At 31.6% G+C, this 17,601-nt stretch overlaps 2 protein-coding genes across 7 annotated transcripts in view; one reads left to right on the top strand and one right to left on the bottom strand.

Annotated features, from left to right (window-relative positions):
* LOC107457015 (C2 domain-containing protein aex-1) overlaps positions 1–9,520 on the top strand; it is a 46,637-nt gene extending 37,117 nt beyond the window's left edge. For all 6 annotated transcript variants that reach the window (XM_087160327.1, XM_016075040.4, XM_087160326.1 and 3 more), the window contains 8 exons: positions 502–777; positions 2,746–2,886; positions 2,969–3,001; positions 3,280–3,438; positions 4,834–4,921; positions 5,328–5,490; positions 7,393–7,594; positions 9,269–9,520. In XM_087160327.1, coding sequence (XP_087016453.1) covers positions 502–777; positions 2,746–2,886; positions 2,969–3,001; positions 3,280–3,438; positions 4,834–4,921; positions 5,328–5,490; positions 7,393–7,594; positions 9,269–9,394 — 1,188 coding nt within the window. In that variant the 3' untranslated portion in view covers positions 9,395–9,520. The remainder of the gene's footprint in view (positions 1–501; positions 778–2,745; positions 2,887–2,968; positions 3,002–3,279; positions 3,439–4,833; positions 4,922–5,327; positions 5,491–7,392; positions 7,595–9,268) is intronic.
* Positions 9,521–9,715: 195 nt separating this feature from the next.
* Positions 9,716–17,601, bottom strand: part of LOC107457011 (epithelial sodium channel subunit beta-like) — a 34,317-nt gene continuing 26,431 nt past the window's right edge. The window contains exons 8-10 of the mRNA XM_016075030.4: positions 15,865–15,940; positions 14,173–14,327; positions 9,716–12,245 (exon numbers count right to left, since the gene is read on the bottom strand). Of these exons, the coding sequence (XP_015930516.4) occupies positions 12,182–12,245; positions 14,173–14,327; positions 15,865–15,940 (295 nt within the window). The 3' untranslated portion in view covers positions 9,716–12,181. The remainder of the gene's footprint in view (positions 12,246–14,172; positions 14,328–15,864; positions 15,941–17,601) is intronic.

The raw sequence follows: 17,601 nt of genomic DNA, 5'->3' as shown, positions 1-17,601 counted from the left end.
GAAGATCAACCCCCCCCCCCAAAAAAAGTAACTTTCTTTAAACCAGAAGGTACAAGAAAAAGGGGTCGTCCACCGACTAGGTGGCTGGATGCAGCTGAAAGGGACCTAAAGATAATAGGAATAACTAACTGGAAGGCCATGGCACAGAATAGATCAAGATGGCAAAGGCTTATTGGGACGACCTTGGCCTGTCATAGGCTGTAGTGCCCAAGACGAAGAAAATAACTATCACCTCGGACTACTTAACAAAACAAATACTTGTAATTATACTTATAATTATACTTATAATTGTATATATAAATTATAATTATATTTATAAATTATAAATATACTTAGAAATTACAATTTTACTTATAAATTATAATTTTACTTATAAATTATAATTTTACTTATAAACTATAATTATATTTATAACTAATTTTGAAACATTTATTAATTTGTTATTTATGTCTAGCATTATGTAGTTATGGTATTTTATAAAAATGTTTTTATGTTTTGTAGGCTGTAATTTTAGCAAACAGCGTTGATCATGTTAGAGAGTTTCTCAAAGAACTTTCCATAAAGATGCAGTGGGAGGAATCACTGTCTTTGCTGAATGATGCTTTAGACTGTACCATGAAAAAGCAAGTGCTGAGGATACTGAATTTAGTGCATCAATCCATGGATATTCACTTGGATCATGTCATCATGAAAATGTTGGACGATATGTCTGACAACCTCGTTTCTGTCTGTGAGAAACAGTTGAGTTCATGGATGAATTCCCCCTCCTCAGGACAAGTAGGGAGACTTATTTCTTGTTTCTTCTTTATTTATATGCGATATATATTCTAGAAATAATAGGCGCAAAAGAAAAACTCTGAATTATTCATTTACTTTTCACTAAATGATTTATTTGACTGTAGTAATAGACTTCTTTAGAGCTGCGATGGCTCAGGGGATAGAACGTTCACCTTCCAACGAGGTGAACCGGGTTCGAATCCCAGCAATGGCTGGTCGATACGAATTCCGCATCCGGCTTGCACCGACCAGAGTGGTGACGTGAAATATCCTCCGTGGTAGACGGATTCTGGGTTAGAGTCCCCTTGCCGTCAGGCTAACCGTGGGAGGTTCTCGAGGTTTTCCTGTCCATGTGACGCATATGTGAGTTAGTTCCATCAAAAAGTCCTCCACGAAGGTAAATTTCTTCCAATACTCGATACAGAGTTCCCTTGTCTTCCGGATTGGGTTCAAAATTACAAGGCTACGTAGTTGAACATTAGTGGTCGTAAACCCAAAAATGGGATCTGCTGTTTAACGACGGTTATAAAATAAAATAGATTTTTTTACCACACCCTCCTAAAGGATAAGTGTCCTAATATCCCAATACTACAAATCCATGGCACCAAATATAACACCTTTAATTTTTAATTATTAGTTGCATTCAATACTAAATTTACAATGATATGAGTTCAACTCACCTGTAGAATAATTGATTATACATATAGTGTCATTTAAGATGTTAGATTCGGAATTTATCGCAATTTTTCTATGGCTTAATAGATAAGCTCAATTTTATTTTTTTAGTTCTTGCTGAGTTTCATTCATTAAGATTTGTAGAGACGTGCTTCAAAAGTCTAATGCAAGAAACCCGTGGTTCCATATACCCCTAAATGCTAATTTTACTTTTTGCGTATTTCGTTATATCTCAATAAATTTCTTAAGGGAATCGAAACTTTTCTGCCCACAATTATAAAATTAGTTTATCCAAAGATAATATTCAAATGCAAAAAATAACCTTCGGTAAATATTAATTATTTTTTTGTTATTTTACTTAAGAATGATCAAAAAATTTTGAATTTTAAGATATGCAAATTTTTGCAACTATTTTAAAGATTGTAATTTTATATGACTAAATGAAATATTTGAGCAAAATTGGTTGAATAGTTCCTGAGAAATTGAATTTAAAAAAATTCAGATACTTGAAATTCGATCTCTCGGGAACTATTTCGACCATTTTTAGACCATTCTTAAATAATAAAAAATATTTATGAAAAGTTGTTTCTTGCTTGAAATTATCTTTGAATAAACGAATCTTATAATTGTGTGTGAAAATTTATCAATTTGATTAAAAAATTTTCGAGATTTAGCGAAATACGCAAAAAGTAAAATTAACATGATAGGGTTCAAACTTTGGAGCGCTCCCCTGACTAAACTATTGTGACTACCTCCTATATTTTGGGGATCAGAAATCCAAATCCGTCGAAAAAAAGGTATTGCTTTTTCAGAGAAAGTGCGTTTTTATGTCTGATTTCGTAACTTAAAATATCGTCTGCACTTACTAATTAACATATTTGAGATCACCCCCTCGAAACATTGTGTCATTTATCGTGAAGATCCGATCATTAGTTTAAAAGTTATTCAGGATGGTCCGCTTTTTTTTTTTCTTTCTCTTTTTGGGCACTGTACACCTGATTTCAGAATTGTGGATTTATATAAGGTACATACAAACACATATGAACATTCTGCTTTATTTACATGAATTTTATGTTCTCTTAGTTTCTTCTCGTAATGAAGCATGTCTTCATGTATTTAATTTCGCTTTTCCTGTTAAGGTTTTTCTTTGCTTGGAAATTAGTTTTTAGCCCAAATTATGCATTTTTTTTACTTCATTTTTACCAAGAATTCTAAACTTATGTATTGCATAAAATCCCGTAAACTTTATTCCACTGTTATACCCATACTATAATATCATAAAAATATTTTTAGGCCTACGAGAGAATACAAATTTACCTGAATGAATATTTAGAAAATCTCAAGGAAACAATTAGAGATAATTTATTTCCGAAGTTCCTATCTTTGTTGTGGTCAGCGGTCTTGAACTACGCACAAAAAAGGTTTTTAGAAGGTGTAAGTTTTTGTTTCTATTCTTGTTTTCGAACTGTTCCATATTATTCTATATTTTAATAATTTTTAATCTTTTATTTTAAAGGAGCCGCCTGAGTATGCAGAATCTCTGAAAAAAGTAAGAACAAAATTTTTGCATAAACTTTTTCTTGATTTTAATTCTAAAACTGATCCCATTTTATTCTTCTAATTACTCATTTTGCTAAATTTAAAATGTGCTGAATAAATAATTTTAAAATCTGTCTCTCCATTTATTAATTTTTCATTGCAAAAACAACGTAATACTTTAATTCATATTGTTTCGTATAAGAAGCAAAATTTTATTTCATTTATTATTTACTGCTGTTAATTTACATGCAAAAAAGGCTCACAAGCAAGGATTTTATTCTGTTACAGGATATCGAGTACTTCCGAGAATACTTTCTATATATAGGCATGTTAGAATCAGATTCTTACAAAGCTGTGTGGCAACAAATAATGTCCTTAATAGATTTAAACTCAAAATCCACTGTTGATTTGCAACTGGATTACTATACACACATTGCCGAATCGTTAGTAAGTATATTTTGTAGTTTTTATAACATAAATTATATACATAAACACAATAGCCCGGTAGTGGAAACACTTTGACTTGGCAGTGGATGCTGTCGATTATTTCTCATTTAAGTTTTCTCTTCGGTTTAAAATGCAAAAGAAAAAAAATACGAGGGGGATATTGCTGATACTTCTTTAAAACATCTTAAAACTTGTTTCGAATAAATTGTGAAAAGCTGAAATAAGAGAATACCGCAAAGAAAACTTTATTTGATTTCTGTTATTTGATTACAGGTTTTATTTGTTACTATTTATTGCAATATTTTCGTATCAATGTATAAAATTCAACTCAAGTTTATAGGCAATGAAGTTTTGTATGTATAAGGACCTTATATTTTCAAATTTTGCTAAATGTAGATTAAATTAAATTTTTATTCTGTCTGAGTGAATTAAGATCACAGATAAATTGGGAATCATAAGTTTGGAATCATGAATTTGCTGCAGATTTACGATTTTGTTAACGGTAATTATATATATAATATAATATTTTGAATTATTTATTATTATATTATTAACATTATTATTATTTTTATATATTATTTTTATATATTATTTTGAATTATTTATTTGAAAAGGAGTGAAAACAATTTTCCGAGTGTACCCCATTTTGTTTATTTTCCAAGCAGGATTTTGTTAAGGTTGTTAGCGTCGCACTGAAACGTGGCTATTGGCGACGGTCTCAGATTCATCTCTTATGAAGACAATACTGCTCAAAATTTTTGTAAGGCAAACATAACCCGATCTCCACACGCTTCATTTGCGCGGAATCATTACCGGCTGAAACCACCGGGGATACTACACTACAGAAAAGCCTGTAATCGAATCAGAGAAACTACTCGGAAAACAGTCGAATTCTTGGTCATAGATGGCGCCACTGGAAAACAAAAGCAATCGCACCCATTTACCTTAACAGGCATACGAAACAACAACAACAGCTGGCTGATCAGAAATACATCTTTGAGCACGGGAAATCGAAATCCGACGGAAGTCGGGATAGGCCAGAGATTTTGCATTTATTCACCACCATCTATTTATAAAATGAATGGGAAAAAAATTTCTTATTTAAAAAAAAAAAAAATTTTTATCATTTGGAATTCTATTTGTTCACCCTATACAAAAACTTTTGCTAATCGCTTTTGATTATTATATATGCATGCAAGTTATCGAATATGATTTAATCTCATGTCTCTAAGGCTTAAACTATATTGTTGTCTAAAGAATGTAAGCGACCTTTGATCATTTATTTTTATCTTTTACGCCATGTGATTTCATTATTCTTAGTTTTGAAATGAAAAGAAACTACACTGTATCTGTACTGTATTAAAAGATCAACTAAAATGAAATATTTATTTCCAGGTCTCTCCTGTTGAATATCTTGGTCACATAGCATTCCAAGCTGGTTACAAGATAACTGGACAAGACACCATCGATTTATACATTAACGGTAATTATACTAATTCAAGGAAAATATTAAGATATCTTTCAGATTTTTAGCCAGAAAACACTTAATTTAAAAAAATTAATTAATAAACATATAAATAAATAAATATGTAAATAAATAGATAAAATATAAATAGATAAAAAAAATATGTAAATAAATAAATACGTACATAAATAAATAAATAAATATGTAAATAAATAAATAAATGTGTAATCCTGATTAAAATATAATTATGTTTTTTTCGTCTAATTGAAAATTTATAATTAAATTAAGGCAGTTTTTTAATTTAATATAAAGCAATTATTTTTAACTTCGTTAGAAATTAAGCATAACGTTGTTTCTTTTAGTTTAAACTATATTATTTCAGATAAAATGCATATTTATTAAAAAAGATTGTGTTTTTTTGCAGTGCAAAAGGGTCAACGACTACCAGCTAGAAGCTTCGAGATGTCTGAACTCCATGTGAAATTGGCGTTGTGCCCGTCTTCTATGTTCCCAAATCACGTGCCTTTAAAAACTGCCATCGTGACAGAAGATTTAGACAATCCTGTATTTAACGAATTATTTCAATTGTAAGGGTAAAACATTTGCACTCTTTAAACAATTTTTAAGGGACTAATCTTTTTTCGTATTTATTTATTTTTTCCTTTTTATAAATGTTTTTACATAATATTTAGATGATAAGTGTTATAAATTGACTAAAATGCCACCCTCATTTTCCTTTTCTTGCGAGCGAAATTTTTTTTATCCCAGTACATAAACAAAAAAAAAAATGTCAGCCAGTGGTAAGGAGTGGTTCAAAGGCATGCAATAATATCATGTTGGTTCCTCTTTTGCATCAATGAAAGTCAGATGCACGCATCCGGCGGTGACTCTCCACCAGTTTTTGATAGAAGGCTATAAGTTCCATGCGCCCATCGCACAACTGTGGTGATTACTGGCACTGTGGAAGGTTCATTTGGCTGGCTATTTAATCTAAACTCTAATTCACACCAAAGGTGTTCTATGGGATTTAGATTTTATTTTATTATTTTATAACCGTCGTTGAACAGCCGACCCAATATTTGGGTTTACGACTACCAGTGTTCAACTCCGTTGCCTTGTAATTTTAAACCCAATCCAGAAGACACGGAAACTCCTGAATCACGTATTGGGAGAAATTTGCCTTCGTGGAGGACATTTTGATGGAACTAACCCGCATTTGCGTTACATAGAGAGGAAGACTGCGAGAACCTCCCACGGTTAGCCTGACGGCAAGGTTACTCTAACCCATGATCTGTCTACCACTGAGGATATTTCACGTCAGCACTGTGGTCGGTGCAAGCCGGGTACGGAACTCGTATCGACTGGGATTCGAACCCGGTTTGCCTCATTGGAAGGCGAACGCTCTATCCCCTAAGCCATCACGGCTCATGGGATTTAGATTGGGGTTTAAAAAAAAGGCCTATCTTGTATTTGAACACAGATTTCGCAAACCTCAATGTGTGAATGGTGTAGTTATTCGGCTAGGCCTTCCTCAAAATATCGAAATAGAGATGTAAAGATAGCATTATCCAGTATGTCCAGGTACATCTCAGAATTCAAGTTTCCAACAACACGATTTAAGGGATCCATTCCGAATCTTGAAAACTACCATTACTCTACCATGCCATTATTCTACCATGGGTATCCGGATACTTTTGGTCAGATTGTGAATATTTTGGTACTGGGTGTCCGGATACTTTTGGTCAGATTGTGAATATTTCAGTACTGAGTGTTCGGACACTTTTGGTCAGATTATGAATATTTCAGTACTGGGTGTCCGGATATTTTTGGTCAAATTGTGAATATTTTAGTACAGGGTGTCCAAGCATGAGGAATTGTTTCAAGCAGAGTCCCTTAGAAGGAGGTTTGAAATGTGTTCAAGAAACAAAATTGTCGTTGTGTGTTGAAAACTTGAAAATTAACTGTTTGGGCCATCATGAAACACTTTCTTCCCTCGGTCGACAAGATTCAGGGGTCCCGCAGTGGATTGATCGTTAAGACACTGTTCTCATCAGATCACCAAAGTCAAGCATCACTGGCTGCGGTCAGAGTGCGGGTGGGTGATCCACTTGGATCAGTCTGCGTAGGGACCGAGGGTGTGCGGTATTGGTCCTCGTTCAACTGTGCTACCGTAAAGTGCTCGACTTCGCGTGTAGGTCGTTGGGCTATCGAAGCGGGGGTGCCATCCCCTCTGCAGAGGATCAAAATTGTGATTGCATGTCTTCGGATCATCCTCAGGGATGCTTCCCAGACCGTCGCCAATAGCCCATTGTGCAACTCTAATGCGACGTAAATCAACAACAACAACAAGATTCAGGGCGATTTCTCATTCTCCTGGCAGTCACACATTGGTGAAGTGTTTTTCAACCCTTTGTATATCCCAACAAACTCGACCTTTTACTTTGAACCATATTATATTCTTTTATTTACTGATTCTTTGATATTTGCAGCTCAAAACTCCCAACGAAAGTTCTGAGTGTGAAAGGAGCTGTTGTACAGGTCCATGTTTTAAACCAAGACAGCTCATACAGTGCCGAGGCTGTGCTGTTATTGAAGCAAGTACAAAACATGAGTGGATTTACTTCATTGGAATTTTTACCTGTATATTTAATGCCACTTAAAAAGTTCGAAATGAGTGAAATTTCTTTTCAAGTAAGATTTAATATTTCTTAAAACTTCACTAATAATTCTTCTGAACTCTTCTATGTTCGATTTACTTTCATTACCTGCTGTTTAAAACTTTATCAGACATAATCTGTTAGAATTATCTGATTAGTTAATTAGTTAATTTCTAATTCAATTCCTTGTTAGAAATTTCATAAAATCTAGGCAGTTATTTTTTTAAAAATGTATATACGTTTTTGGAAATGTTCTTTTATGTGTGTGTTATCAAACATAAAAAAGCAAAAAATAATTTCTTTCAGAAGTTTTGACTTTTCAAAGGTATTTTTTCTGATAAAAAAAACGAAGAAATTTTATGTAAAAAATATTAAATTTTTTTTTTTAAATAAAAGCAATTGTCGAGATTTTCTTCTTTGATCAACATTATTAAAATCAGTTAATAATTTATTTTGTAGTACATTTTTAGTAACCCATGCGCTACATAATAACTGTAACATTATTGTGATGACTTTTTAAAATTTGAAACAAACTGGTATTAAACGTTTTATTTTTCACTATATGTTTTTTATTCATATTGACCTTTTACGCTATTTTCGTAAGCATCTTACTGAAATGACCAATATGAAGATGGATAAAACTTAATTTAACAGTAAATATACTATTTATTTAGCAGTAATTAACAGTTATCAACAGGTAATAACAATTAATAACTGCAAAAACTATTATTTGGCTTCATGTAATCTCACTTATTTTGTTTTCCGAAATCAACTAAAGCGCGAGATAATGAAATAAAGACCTTGACTAAGGTAAAAAAACTTGTGACATATTCTTAAAAAAATCCCATAAAATTGCAAAAAACTTTCAAATAAATTAGAATTACGAAAAAAATATTAAAGTAAAAATTTGTATAAGTTTACAACAAATTTAACAGTTAATAATTCTTGAACAAAATATTGATCTTTAAATTTCTTCATCCAACTTATTGTATATTTTTTGTATACTTTTGTACTTTCTAGTTTCAAAGTCTTATAGTTATTGCGCAGCAAATCAAAATATAACATTAAGTTGAACAAACAAAAAGGAGCGATAGCATCACTTAGGATTTTTTTTATAAAATGAGATACCTAGTTTTAGACTTGGTTAAAATTGCGTACTAGCATTTTTTTTAAAGGCTAATTTTTTCTCCTTAATATTTTTTTTCACATTAAATGAACTATATTCGAAACTATAGGGTGAGTTATCATTCGAATAAAAATTTAAACTATTTTATTAAAGTACTTTCTTAAAAAGAAAAAGAGAAAGAATGCTTAAGAAATCGGTTTTATCTGACTTTCCATTACACTTTTTTTTCCAATGCCCACCCGGATATTGAAAGGCAGATTTGTTGATTACTCTTTCTGGGGCATCACATTAGGCGATGGACTAACGTTACTCCCACATTAAGGGCAGATAGTACGGAGAAGAGAAGGAAAGAACACCTATGGCCTTGTCCGGGATTCGAACCCGGGACCTTTCTGGCATGAGATCAGCTCCTTGACGACCATACAGACCATTTGACACTTTCTATTACTTAACATTCTTAAAATTTCGTAAACAGTTTTGTTGCTAAAAAATAGTTATTTTTGTAAACACTGTTATTAAAAAATAATTATTAAATTTATGGAAATTTTTTCAGCGTATGTAACAATTTATGAAATTTTGCAGGTGCTGGAGAGTCGAAGTCGTTGGGATAAAAGCGCCAAACATTTCATAAACAGTCGTATGAAAACGAAAGGACAACAAAAAACATTACTGAGTTGTATTCCTGGAAAAAACTCATGTTTTCTGTGATATTGAGACGTGTTTTTCTTAAACGGAGTTTTTAAAATTATTTTTTTCATTAATGGTATTGCAAATACATGAAATACAAATTGTTTTTATAATACAAACGAATGTTGAATAAAGTTTTTTTTAGTAGTTTTTTCTGTGATTTCGGGAAATTAGACGAAACATACTATCATTGGGCCGGCTCCTTCGTTGTGTCACCTCCATTATTTAACATACTTATAAAGCTTCCATTATTTTTTTATACTTTATGAAGCTTGAAATTCGCCATCTTGATCGTCAATTAATTCATGTTTAAACAAATTTTCTGTACAAAAAAAAGTACACATTTTCTAATTTCCTTCTAATTTTCCAATTCAAACCAACTAAGCCGTGGTGGCTCAGGAAATAGAGCTTTCCCCTTCCAATGAGGTGAGCCGGGTTCAAATCCCAGCGATGGCTAGTCGATACGAATTCTGCACCCAGTTTGCACCGACCTCAGTGTTGACATAAACTATCCTCAGTGGTAGACGGATCATGGATTAGAGTCCCCTTACCGTCAGGTTAACCGTGGGAGGTTTTCGCGGTTTTCCTTTTTTTGTGCTTTAGTTTCATGCTTTGTCAATCTCTGCCCCTATGTGATTCCTCATTTTGAAAATTTTAATCGCTTGTGTTCCTAAAGTTTTTATCTATAGTATATATATGTCCTTTCTGTTTAAAAAAAAAAGGGAAAAAAATTACTGGAATTTGATACCTTTAGTACTGTTGCGCCAGCCGTAATTATCCAGTCGTAATCTGAGTTACAAACATCCTATATTTTTCATGTGAAATTGTTTCCTTTTATTAACTTTGCATTCCTACTGAAGATGCGACATCAATATCTCTTCTGATTGTTACTGTTTATTTTCTTTGTAATGTTTGCTTGCTTAGTTTATTTCTAAGTAGCACTGTTTTCTGGATTTCATATTTAATATTCCACCTATTTGTTAAAACTCTAATTTGAAAATTTTGAATATGTTTGCTCATGTAATTGAACTGTTACGCTCACTTCGAACTTTCGGAGTGCCCCCGGATGCCCCCTTACGGGGCGGGACGGGCTTAAGCTTGTTATTATCAGTCGTAAACCCAGAAATTGGGTCGGATGTTCAACGACGGTTAGAAAATAAAATAAAAAATTCAGACCAACTATGGATATCAGTGATGCGTAAAATTTTAATTCTTATGGATAGTATATAAAACTGAGTTTAATCTGCGTTATTTAAAAAGTTCGACGCAGATTGTTTACTTTGTTACAAGAGAATTTAATGGCGTATGACATACCGATTGCTAATTACTAGCAAAAAGCCAGCCTTAGTTGCTATGAATGAGCTGGTGACCCAATACTAGCATACATTATACTGGCTAACATTATGCGACCGGTTCTGTATAGTTATAAGATTTGTTGTATGCGTTTGATTGTATGTAACGTATAGTTTTTTTACGTAGCAGTAGAGCTGTCCAATGGGCAACGGTCAGAGAAATATCCCCGAGAATGATCCGAAGGCATGGCTTCCCCGCTTTTGTACACAGTAAAAAATTTCAGAAACTAATTTTTACTCAACAAAAATGTTTCGAAAATCTCAGAGAACTTCATTTAATATCACGCTTCATATCAATTGAGGAATATATATTTTATTCTCAAAAGAAAGAAGCTAAATTGCATTGTAACGTAGTTACCCCTACAACTTTTAAATCCTAATTTACTAGCATCATGTCAACTCAAATCTATCTTGAGTTATTTTTTTATTAATGGCTATTGCCATTGTTGGCAGCCAAGCCCCACAAGACATTTCCTAAATTTTAAGAAACGCTGAAAAGAAACGCTTCATATTAAAAAACAAATCCAAAATTATAAATCTGAAGTTATGAGAAAGGTTTCAGAATATTATGGAAAGAGGTTTCTGAATGCATCGAAATATTCAGACACGTTTTTGAAAAATTACATGCACCGTAACGGTCCATACATTCAAAAACGTTTCGGGATATCTTTTACAGTGTAGCACGAAACTTTGCGCGTGAAGTCGAGTCTTTTATGGTAAAACAGTTGAACAAGGACCGATAGCGTGCAGCATCGGTTGCTTCGCTGGCTGATATATGCTGTCAACCACCTAACCACAGCCAGTGGTGTTTGACTTCGGTGATCTGTCGGAAACCGTGTCATACGATCAGTGCGCTGTTGAACGGATTCGTTCTTGACGTTTTATTTTTAAAATACTAATTTTTAACCTAAACGTTTTTGCTTCTTTGATAAGGATTCAAAAATATACCGTAAGGGTAATTATTAAAATTTATTAATTAAAGCTATTTTAATTAATTAAAAAGTATAAATTGCAATTTGATTCCCCAGTGATCAGTGGTTAACACACTAAGAAGAACTGGGGTCTGATTCCCCGGGATAGCTTTAAACCCACCCAGTCTTATATCGAAGGGTGCCAGCTTGCCTGGGAAGTAAAGGCGGCTTGTGCGCAGTGCTGACCACATTTCCACAATCATGCCGTTGGTCAAAAAATTTTGGAGTCGTGACCTCCATGACCCCCTTTCCTACTTACAGGCTGTTGCGTCAATGCTTTTTTTAATTGCAATTTATTAATTAAATTGAAAAATATTATAGCTAGATTGATGCACATTAATTATCATGACAGAACTGCATTGTACAAAAACATCCCTTGCAATAAGTCACAAATTCTCTCGAAATATTAAAATTAAAAATCATCCTTTATAATCGTGTTTTCGTGCATTTTATCAAATGCGTGTGCACTTATATGATTTTTTCTTTCAAACTGATTTCCTGCGTTTCTTCTTCTTTCGAGCACGATTGCTGGAAACAGTTTTCTGATCACTAGAAACAAATAAGAAGAAAAATATTTACAAAATAAAGAAATATATACACAAAAATTTTATAAAAATTCACACAAAAATACTATGCATAAAAATAAATATAATAAGAAGAGAAATATTACTCAGCATAATTTAGTCCTCCTGTTTACTTGCTTTTTCAAGATGAAAGATTTTCATACTTTATGAATGATATGAAAAATATGATATTAATCTTTTTACCAAATTTGGAGTTAAAAGAAATCTTTTTACTCTTTTAATAATGACAGTTGGTGAATTCAGCAATATATCTTGCTGAATTCACCAACTGAATTCATGCACTTCACAAGTATATATATTATAAGGAATGTTTTACAAGGTACAACATAGCACGGTGTTGCATTTTCGACTATTTGATATTACTCTTCGGATAATACTGATTTTGACTTACATAAATTGATTTGATATATTTTCTGCTAAACTTGTTAATTTATTGAATTTGAATATTCATGCAATTAAAACTTATTTTTCATGGACTAACATAAATCCTGTTAGTCATAAACGTAATGCCGAAGAATATTTTTTGGTATATTCCGAAAATTCATATCTTTACTAAGAGCTTGGCCAAGACTAAGAGTATAAAAATCGTACTCATTGTGGGTGACATAATTCACAGGAAAATAGATTTGTCATAACTTGGGCTTTTTTTCTCATTTCAAGGTACAATACAGAGACTAGTTCTAGAAAATTGCCTTTTTGCTATGTATTTACCATAGTTCTGTTTTCAAATAGAACTATAAGGTTTTACTTTTATGTTAAATTGATTAAAGAAATTACTCAGTAACTAATAAAATATGAGACAGTTATTCAGGACATACCTGTAAAGTCTGAAATGGTTTGAAACTTGTAAATATATTTAATCAAAAATCCATAATTTACTTAAATTTCAGTTGATTATATAAAATTATTCAAACAAAAAGTCAACTCATAAAGAAAAAGCAAAGTTTAAAAAAATACGTTTCGAATTCTATTAAATTTTCATAAATACATTTACATTTGAAAATGATTAGTATTTATAGATAAAATAATTGTATTTCCAATAGAAATTTTCAAATCAAAATAAAATAACAAAACTAAAGAATAAAAAATAATATATCTCTGATAATAATTCTGAACATTTAAAGCAGCTCTTTCTCGAAAACTATATTTTAATTTATTTTATTAATTTTCAGCTCATACATACTCCAAGAACAAAATTAAGATGCTGCAACGATCTGTGAATTTAACTGTCTGACATTAAGCTTAATTTTAAGACTGTTATTAATAAAGCAATGAAAAAGCTTCATTCCTCACATTAAATGTTTTTAAAATATAGTCTTCCATTGGTTAGATATATTCATGGCTACTAATAAACTTTATTTATAAAATTCTTTCGCAGCTTTAACTTTTTAATCTTTTAAACAAAATGTTTTATTATAGAAAATTAAACTTTTTTATTTTAAATTTAATTATGAAAACTAATTAAGGGAATTTTACTTTTAATTTTTTATTAAAATGTATGTTTATAAATTTTATAAAATTTTTAGCTTTTTTTTAAATTTAAATGTTTTATTTCTATTCGAAGAAAACAATGATTATAAAAACTTTTTTTTATAGTCGTCGTTGAACAGCCGAACCAATTTTTTTGGTTTACGACTACTTATATTCAACTCCGTAGTCTTGTAATTTTGAACCAATTCAGAAGACAAGGAAACTCGTGGAGCAGTACCTCCGGAGGTATTGATTTATTATGGGAACATGGAGGACTTTGCGACGCGACAGATTTATCGTGCATCAGTCACCATTTTACTACACTGGGAGTCTTCGGCCGGCGGGGATCGAACCCACGAACTCTTGGACACGTGTGAAGAGCAATGCAGTTAATCAAATAACAACATATTTAAAAATCTTACATCTTATTGGCTGTGTTTATTTTCGCCGAAGGAAAACGGCCACAAATCATGGAGACGAGATCCCAAAGGAACTCTGTAATTTCAAAGAACGTGACTACTGTCAGCCCCATGAAGAATCCCAAGTTTCCACCAATATTTGCTACCATGGTTTCCCACTAAAAAATAGATAGGTAGCATAAATTATCATTTTAAAGTAAAAATATATGTTTGAAGGAACTCATAAAATTATAAATATATTTTTAAAAATATTTTACATTGATGCATTGAGAAAAAGGAAACTAGTAACATACTTACCCGATTATACCAGATCAATAGCTTCAAAAAGATATAAATAGCAAATAATAGTCGACATGTTTTAAGTTCTTCAAAAATATAAGCCCATTTTAAAGACTTGGCAGACGTAAGTGAGAAAACGTAAAGTTGCCGAAGGAAAATGGAAAAATAAAGATGGGGAACAAAAATAGAAAAACCACGGTAGCCGAGACAGAAAAAGTGGAAAACTGAACAAGAAAAAACAACTCTGGCCGAAAGGAGCGAATCGGGGTAAAATACATTTCCACGCTCTTTGGAGCGGTTGTATGGTACTAATGTCCTTAACAAGGGAGTCAGCTTTCGTAATGAATAAAACAAGATTTCAGGGCATCAAGATGAGCTGATGCGAGTGGGATGGAAATAATTTAGCATTGTCAAAATTGAATTTATGCCCAAGATTCCACCAATGTGCAGCAATTTATGATTTCAAGACATGATTTCGTGATAACGGACATATCAATCGTGTTCCTTAAGTCTAAATTTTACAACACGTCTAGTTTGTTTAATATAGCCAAGGTCGCACTGACAAGGAATGTGGTAAATGTTCCATCGATTATCGAAGCTAATAGGATCTTTGATAGACTTAAATTTGATGATGTTAACAGGCCAAAAACGACTTGTGCATAAGTATATAAGTCGAATACGTTGATAGGAATAAGATAGCATTTTAGTATACTGTGTCACATACACAAAAAAAAATGTCATTAGAGTCACTTAAAGCGTCGCGAAATTAATCTTTGTCGACAAAATATATCAACTATTTGAAATTATCGATAAATTTCCTTGTTAAGTTCTATTAATGAATATTATTTTTTTAAAGGTTTTCTGTTTGTAAATTGCAGTAAGTATAGGTATGTAAAGTATAACCATCCTAATTTGGAATCAAAGAAGTTCAAATTAAACAGCATGATCAAAAATATAAAATGGGGTAAATATTTTACATCACAGTGATAAGATATGGCCCCCATCAACTTTTAAGTTCTTTTAATAACGAAAAGAAGGGGGAAAATACTGCCGTAGTGGTTAGGTTAATTGTTTACTGACTGGTATGTCTCAGGTTCAATTCCGGCTGAACACTCTCACTAAATTTCAACTTTTAGGTAAACTGAAAAATATTATTAAATTTAAAAATATTTTTCAGTTTACATAAAAGTAGAAATTTGTCTGGAGTTTTTTTAACCTAAAGAATGTTTGAATTTTTTATTTTATATATTTAGGTACGAAATCCAATTAGGAAAATTTTTAAACTTTTCTCCTAAAACAAGCATATTTCCAAGCATAAGAATGAAAAAAATTGTTAAAATTTAAAAAAAAAGATCACTAAATAAATAACTGATAATATATTTTTGAGAGAGAAAAGGCAAATATATTAATACATACGCTGTAAGATGCCACTTCCTTATGACTGGATACCATAAATGCGTTAAAGTATACTTTCACACCCAGCAAGGATTTTCTAAAAAGAATTATTTAAAATATATATGAAAAATATATATGAAAAATATAAAAAAAAACAAGAGGTGTAAATTTAATATTTTAGAACCCGAATTTTTCTCTTTAAAAGTGCACTTAATTTTAAAATTCTATTTATTTCTACGTAGAGAAAAAAATATAGTTGCTAAGTCATTTTTCTGAAAGTTTTCTTGTGAAATCCTCTTACAGTGTAATTTAATCGTTTGATACGATTCTTCACAGGTAATGGGTGAAAGAAAGTAGAATATCTATGTTTCGTGTAATTAATCGTAAATTATGCCTTACACAAATACTTTGTATAATAAATTTTAATTAATACTTATTATAAGAAATGTCAATTTAAAATATTAAAGTTTCTGCTAATTTAAATAAATATTGTTTTGATGCGAATCAAAAGTAAAAAGTGACAGATAAATTAGTTATTTCATTATAAACATTATTTTACCATTCGTATCCATAATATTATTCAAGAGGAATCATAAGTGTCTTTCCAACTTTGAAGCTTAATGACACCTAATATAACTGAGGTGGCTGTTGTTTACACATGAATGAAACAAATAAAATTTCACTTCCTTTCTCTTTATTTTTGCATAGAATTTGCTTGTAAAAACCAAGAGTTTTTAGAGACATTTGAGCATTAAATAGTGTATCTCACTCTTGTTTAGATATTTTGCCCGAAAATAACTTTGACCAGAGGTTTCCAAATAGTGTTAAATGGGTTCCGAGAGTTAAGACTTTTTAAATCTGTAATTATATTTAGAACAAATCAGTAATCCATTATTTGCTTATTAATTCTGATTGCCTTTATAAAATTATTGAAAGTAAAATGACAAAAAGAGAGAATAAGTTTTTTTTTTTAATATAATTTCTCTCATACAACCAATTATGAAATTTTTTTCTTCCAATGCCCAGCCAATTTATACTCGTCATTTAGGTATCAGTAGGGCAGATTTGCTGGCCCCTGTTTCAGGGGCACCATATTAGGTGGGTTAACCTTGCTCCCACAGTAAAGACTGATTGTACAGAGAATGAAAGAACATCCATACCTTGTCCGGCATTCGAAACCAGGACCTTTGATGTGAGGTCAGCTGCCTGACCACTACACAGTTGGATCGGCCAATTATGAAATGTACACATATTCATAAAAAAATTGCAATGGTATTTCAAATCAAACTAAAATAACTGAATTTTCTAACAAAGAAATATGTTAAATATGTAGCACATTTAAGGTTAAGCAACAGATCCATTAAGATTGAATACTAATACGTGAAAAGGCGATCATTAGGATCAAAAGTTATTAAGGATGTTCGCATTTTTTTCTAACTATCTTTTTTCATTTAAGGTTGAATGTAGTTGAAGCTGAACATAGTTTCAAGTGATCAAATACAAAAATTAAATACCTTTACAATCTGTATGAAATTGGTACTTAATAACCTGATCAGGACCGACGAAAGGAGAAAAAAGTGCTTTCCCAGGCCCCCATGCTCCAAGAGTTTACGTACGCAGGTGGCAAAGCGATTTTCCCTGCTAAGTCAAGCTTGATTCAAAAATTCGTATTAAATCATTATTGTAATTAAGTACACTGAATTTTATAGCATATTATCATTAATAGTACCCGAATATACTGAAATGAAATGTTTGCAA

This window comes from Parasteatoda tepidariorum, chromosome 1 (assembly GCF_982258835.1).
Source record: "Parasteatoda tepidariorum strain Cologne lab strain chromosome 1, Ptep-v5.0, whole genome shotgun sequence".
In the NCBI taxonomy this organism is placed as follows: domain Eukaryota; kingdom Metazoa; phylum Arthropoda; class Arachnida; order Araneae; family Theridiidae; genus Parasteatoda; species Parasteatoda tepidariorum.
The sequence above is the reverse complement of the archived record's forward strand: the minus strand, read 5'-3'. Positions and strand labels throughout refer to the sequence as shown.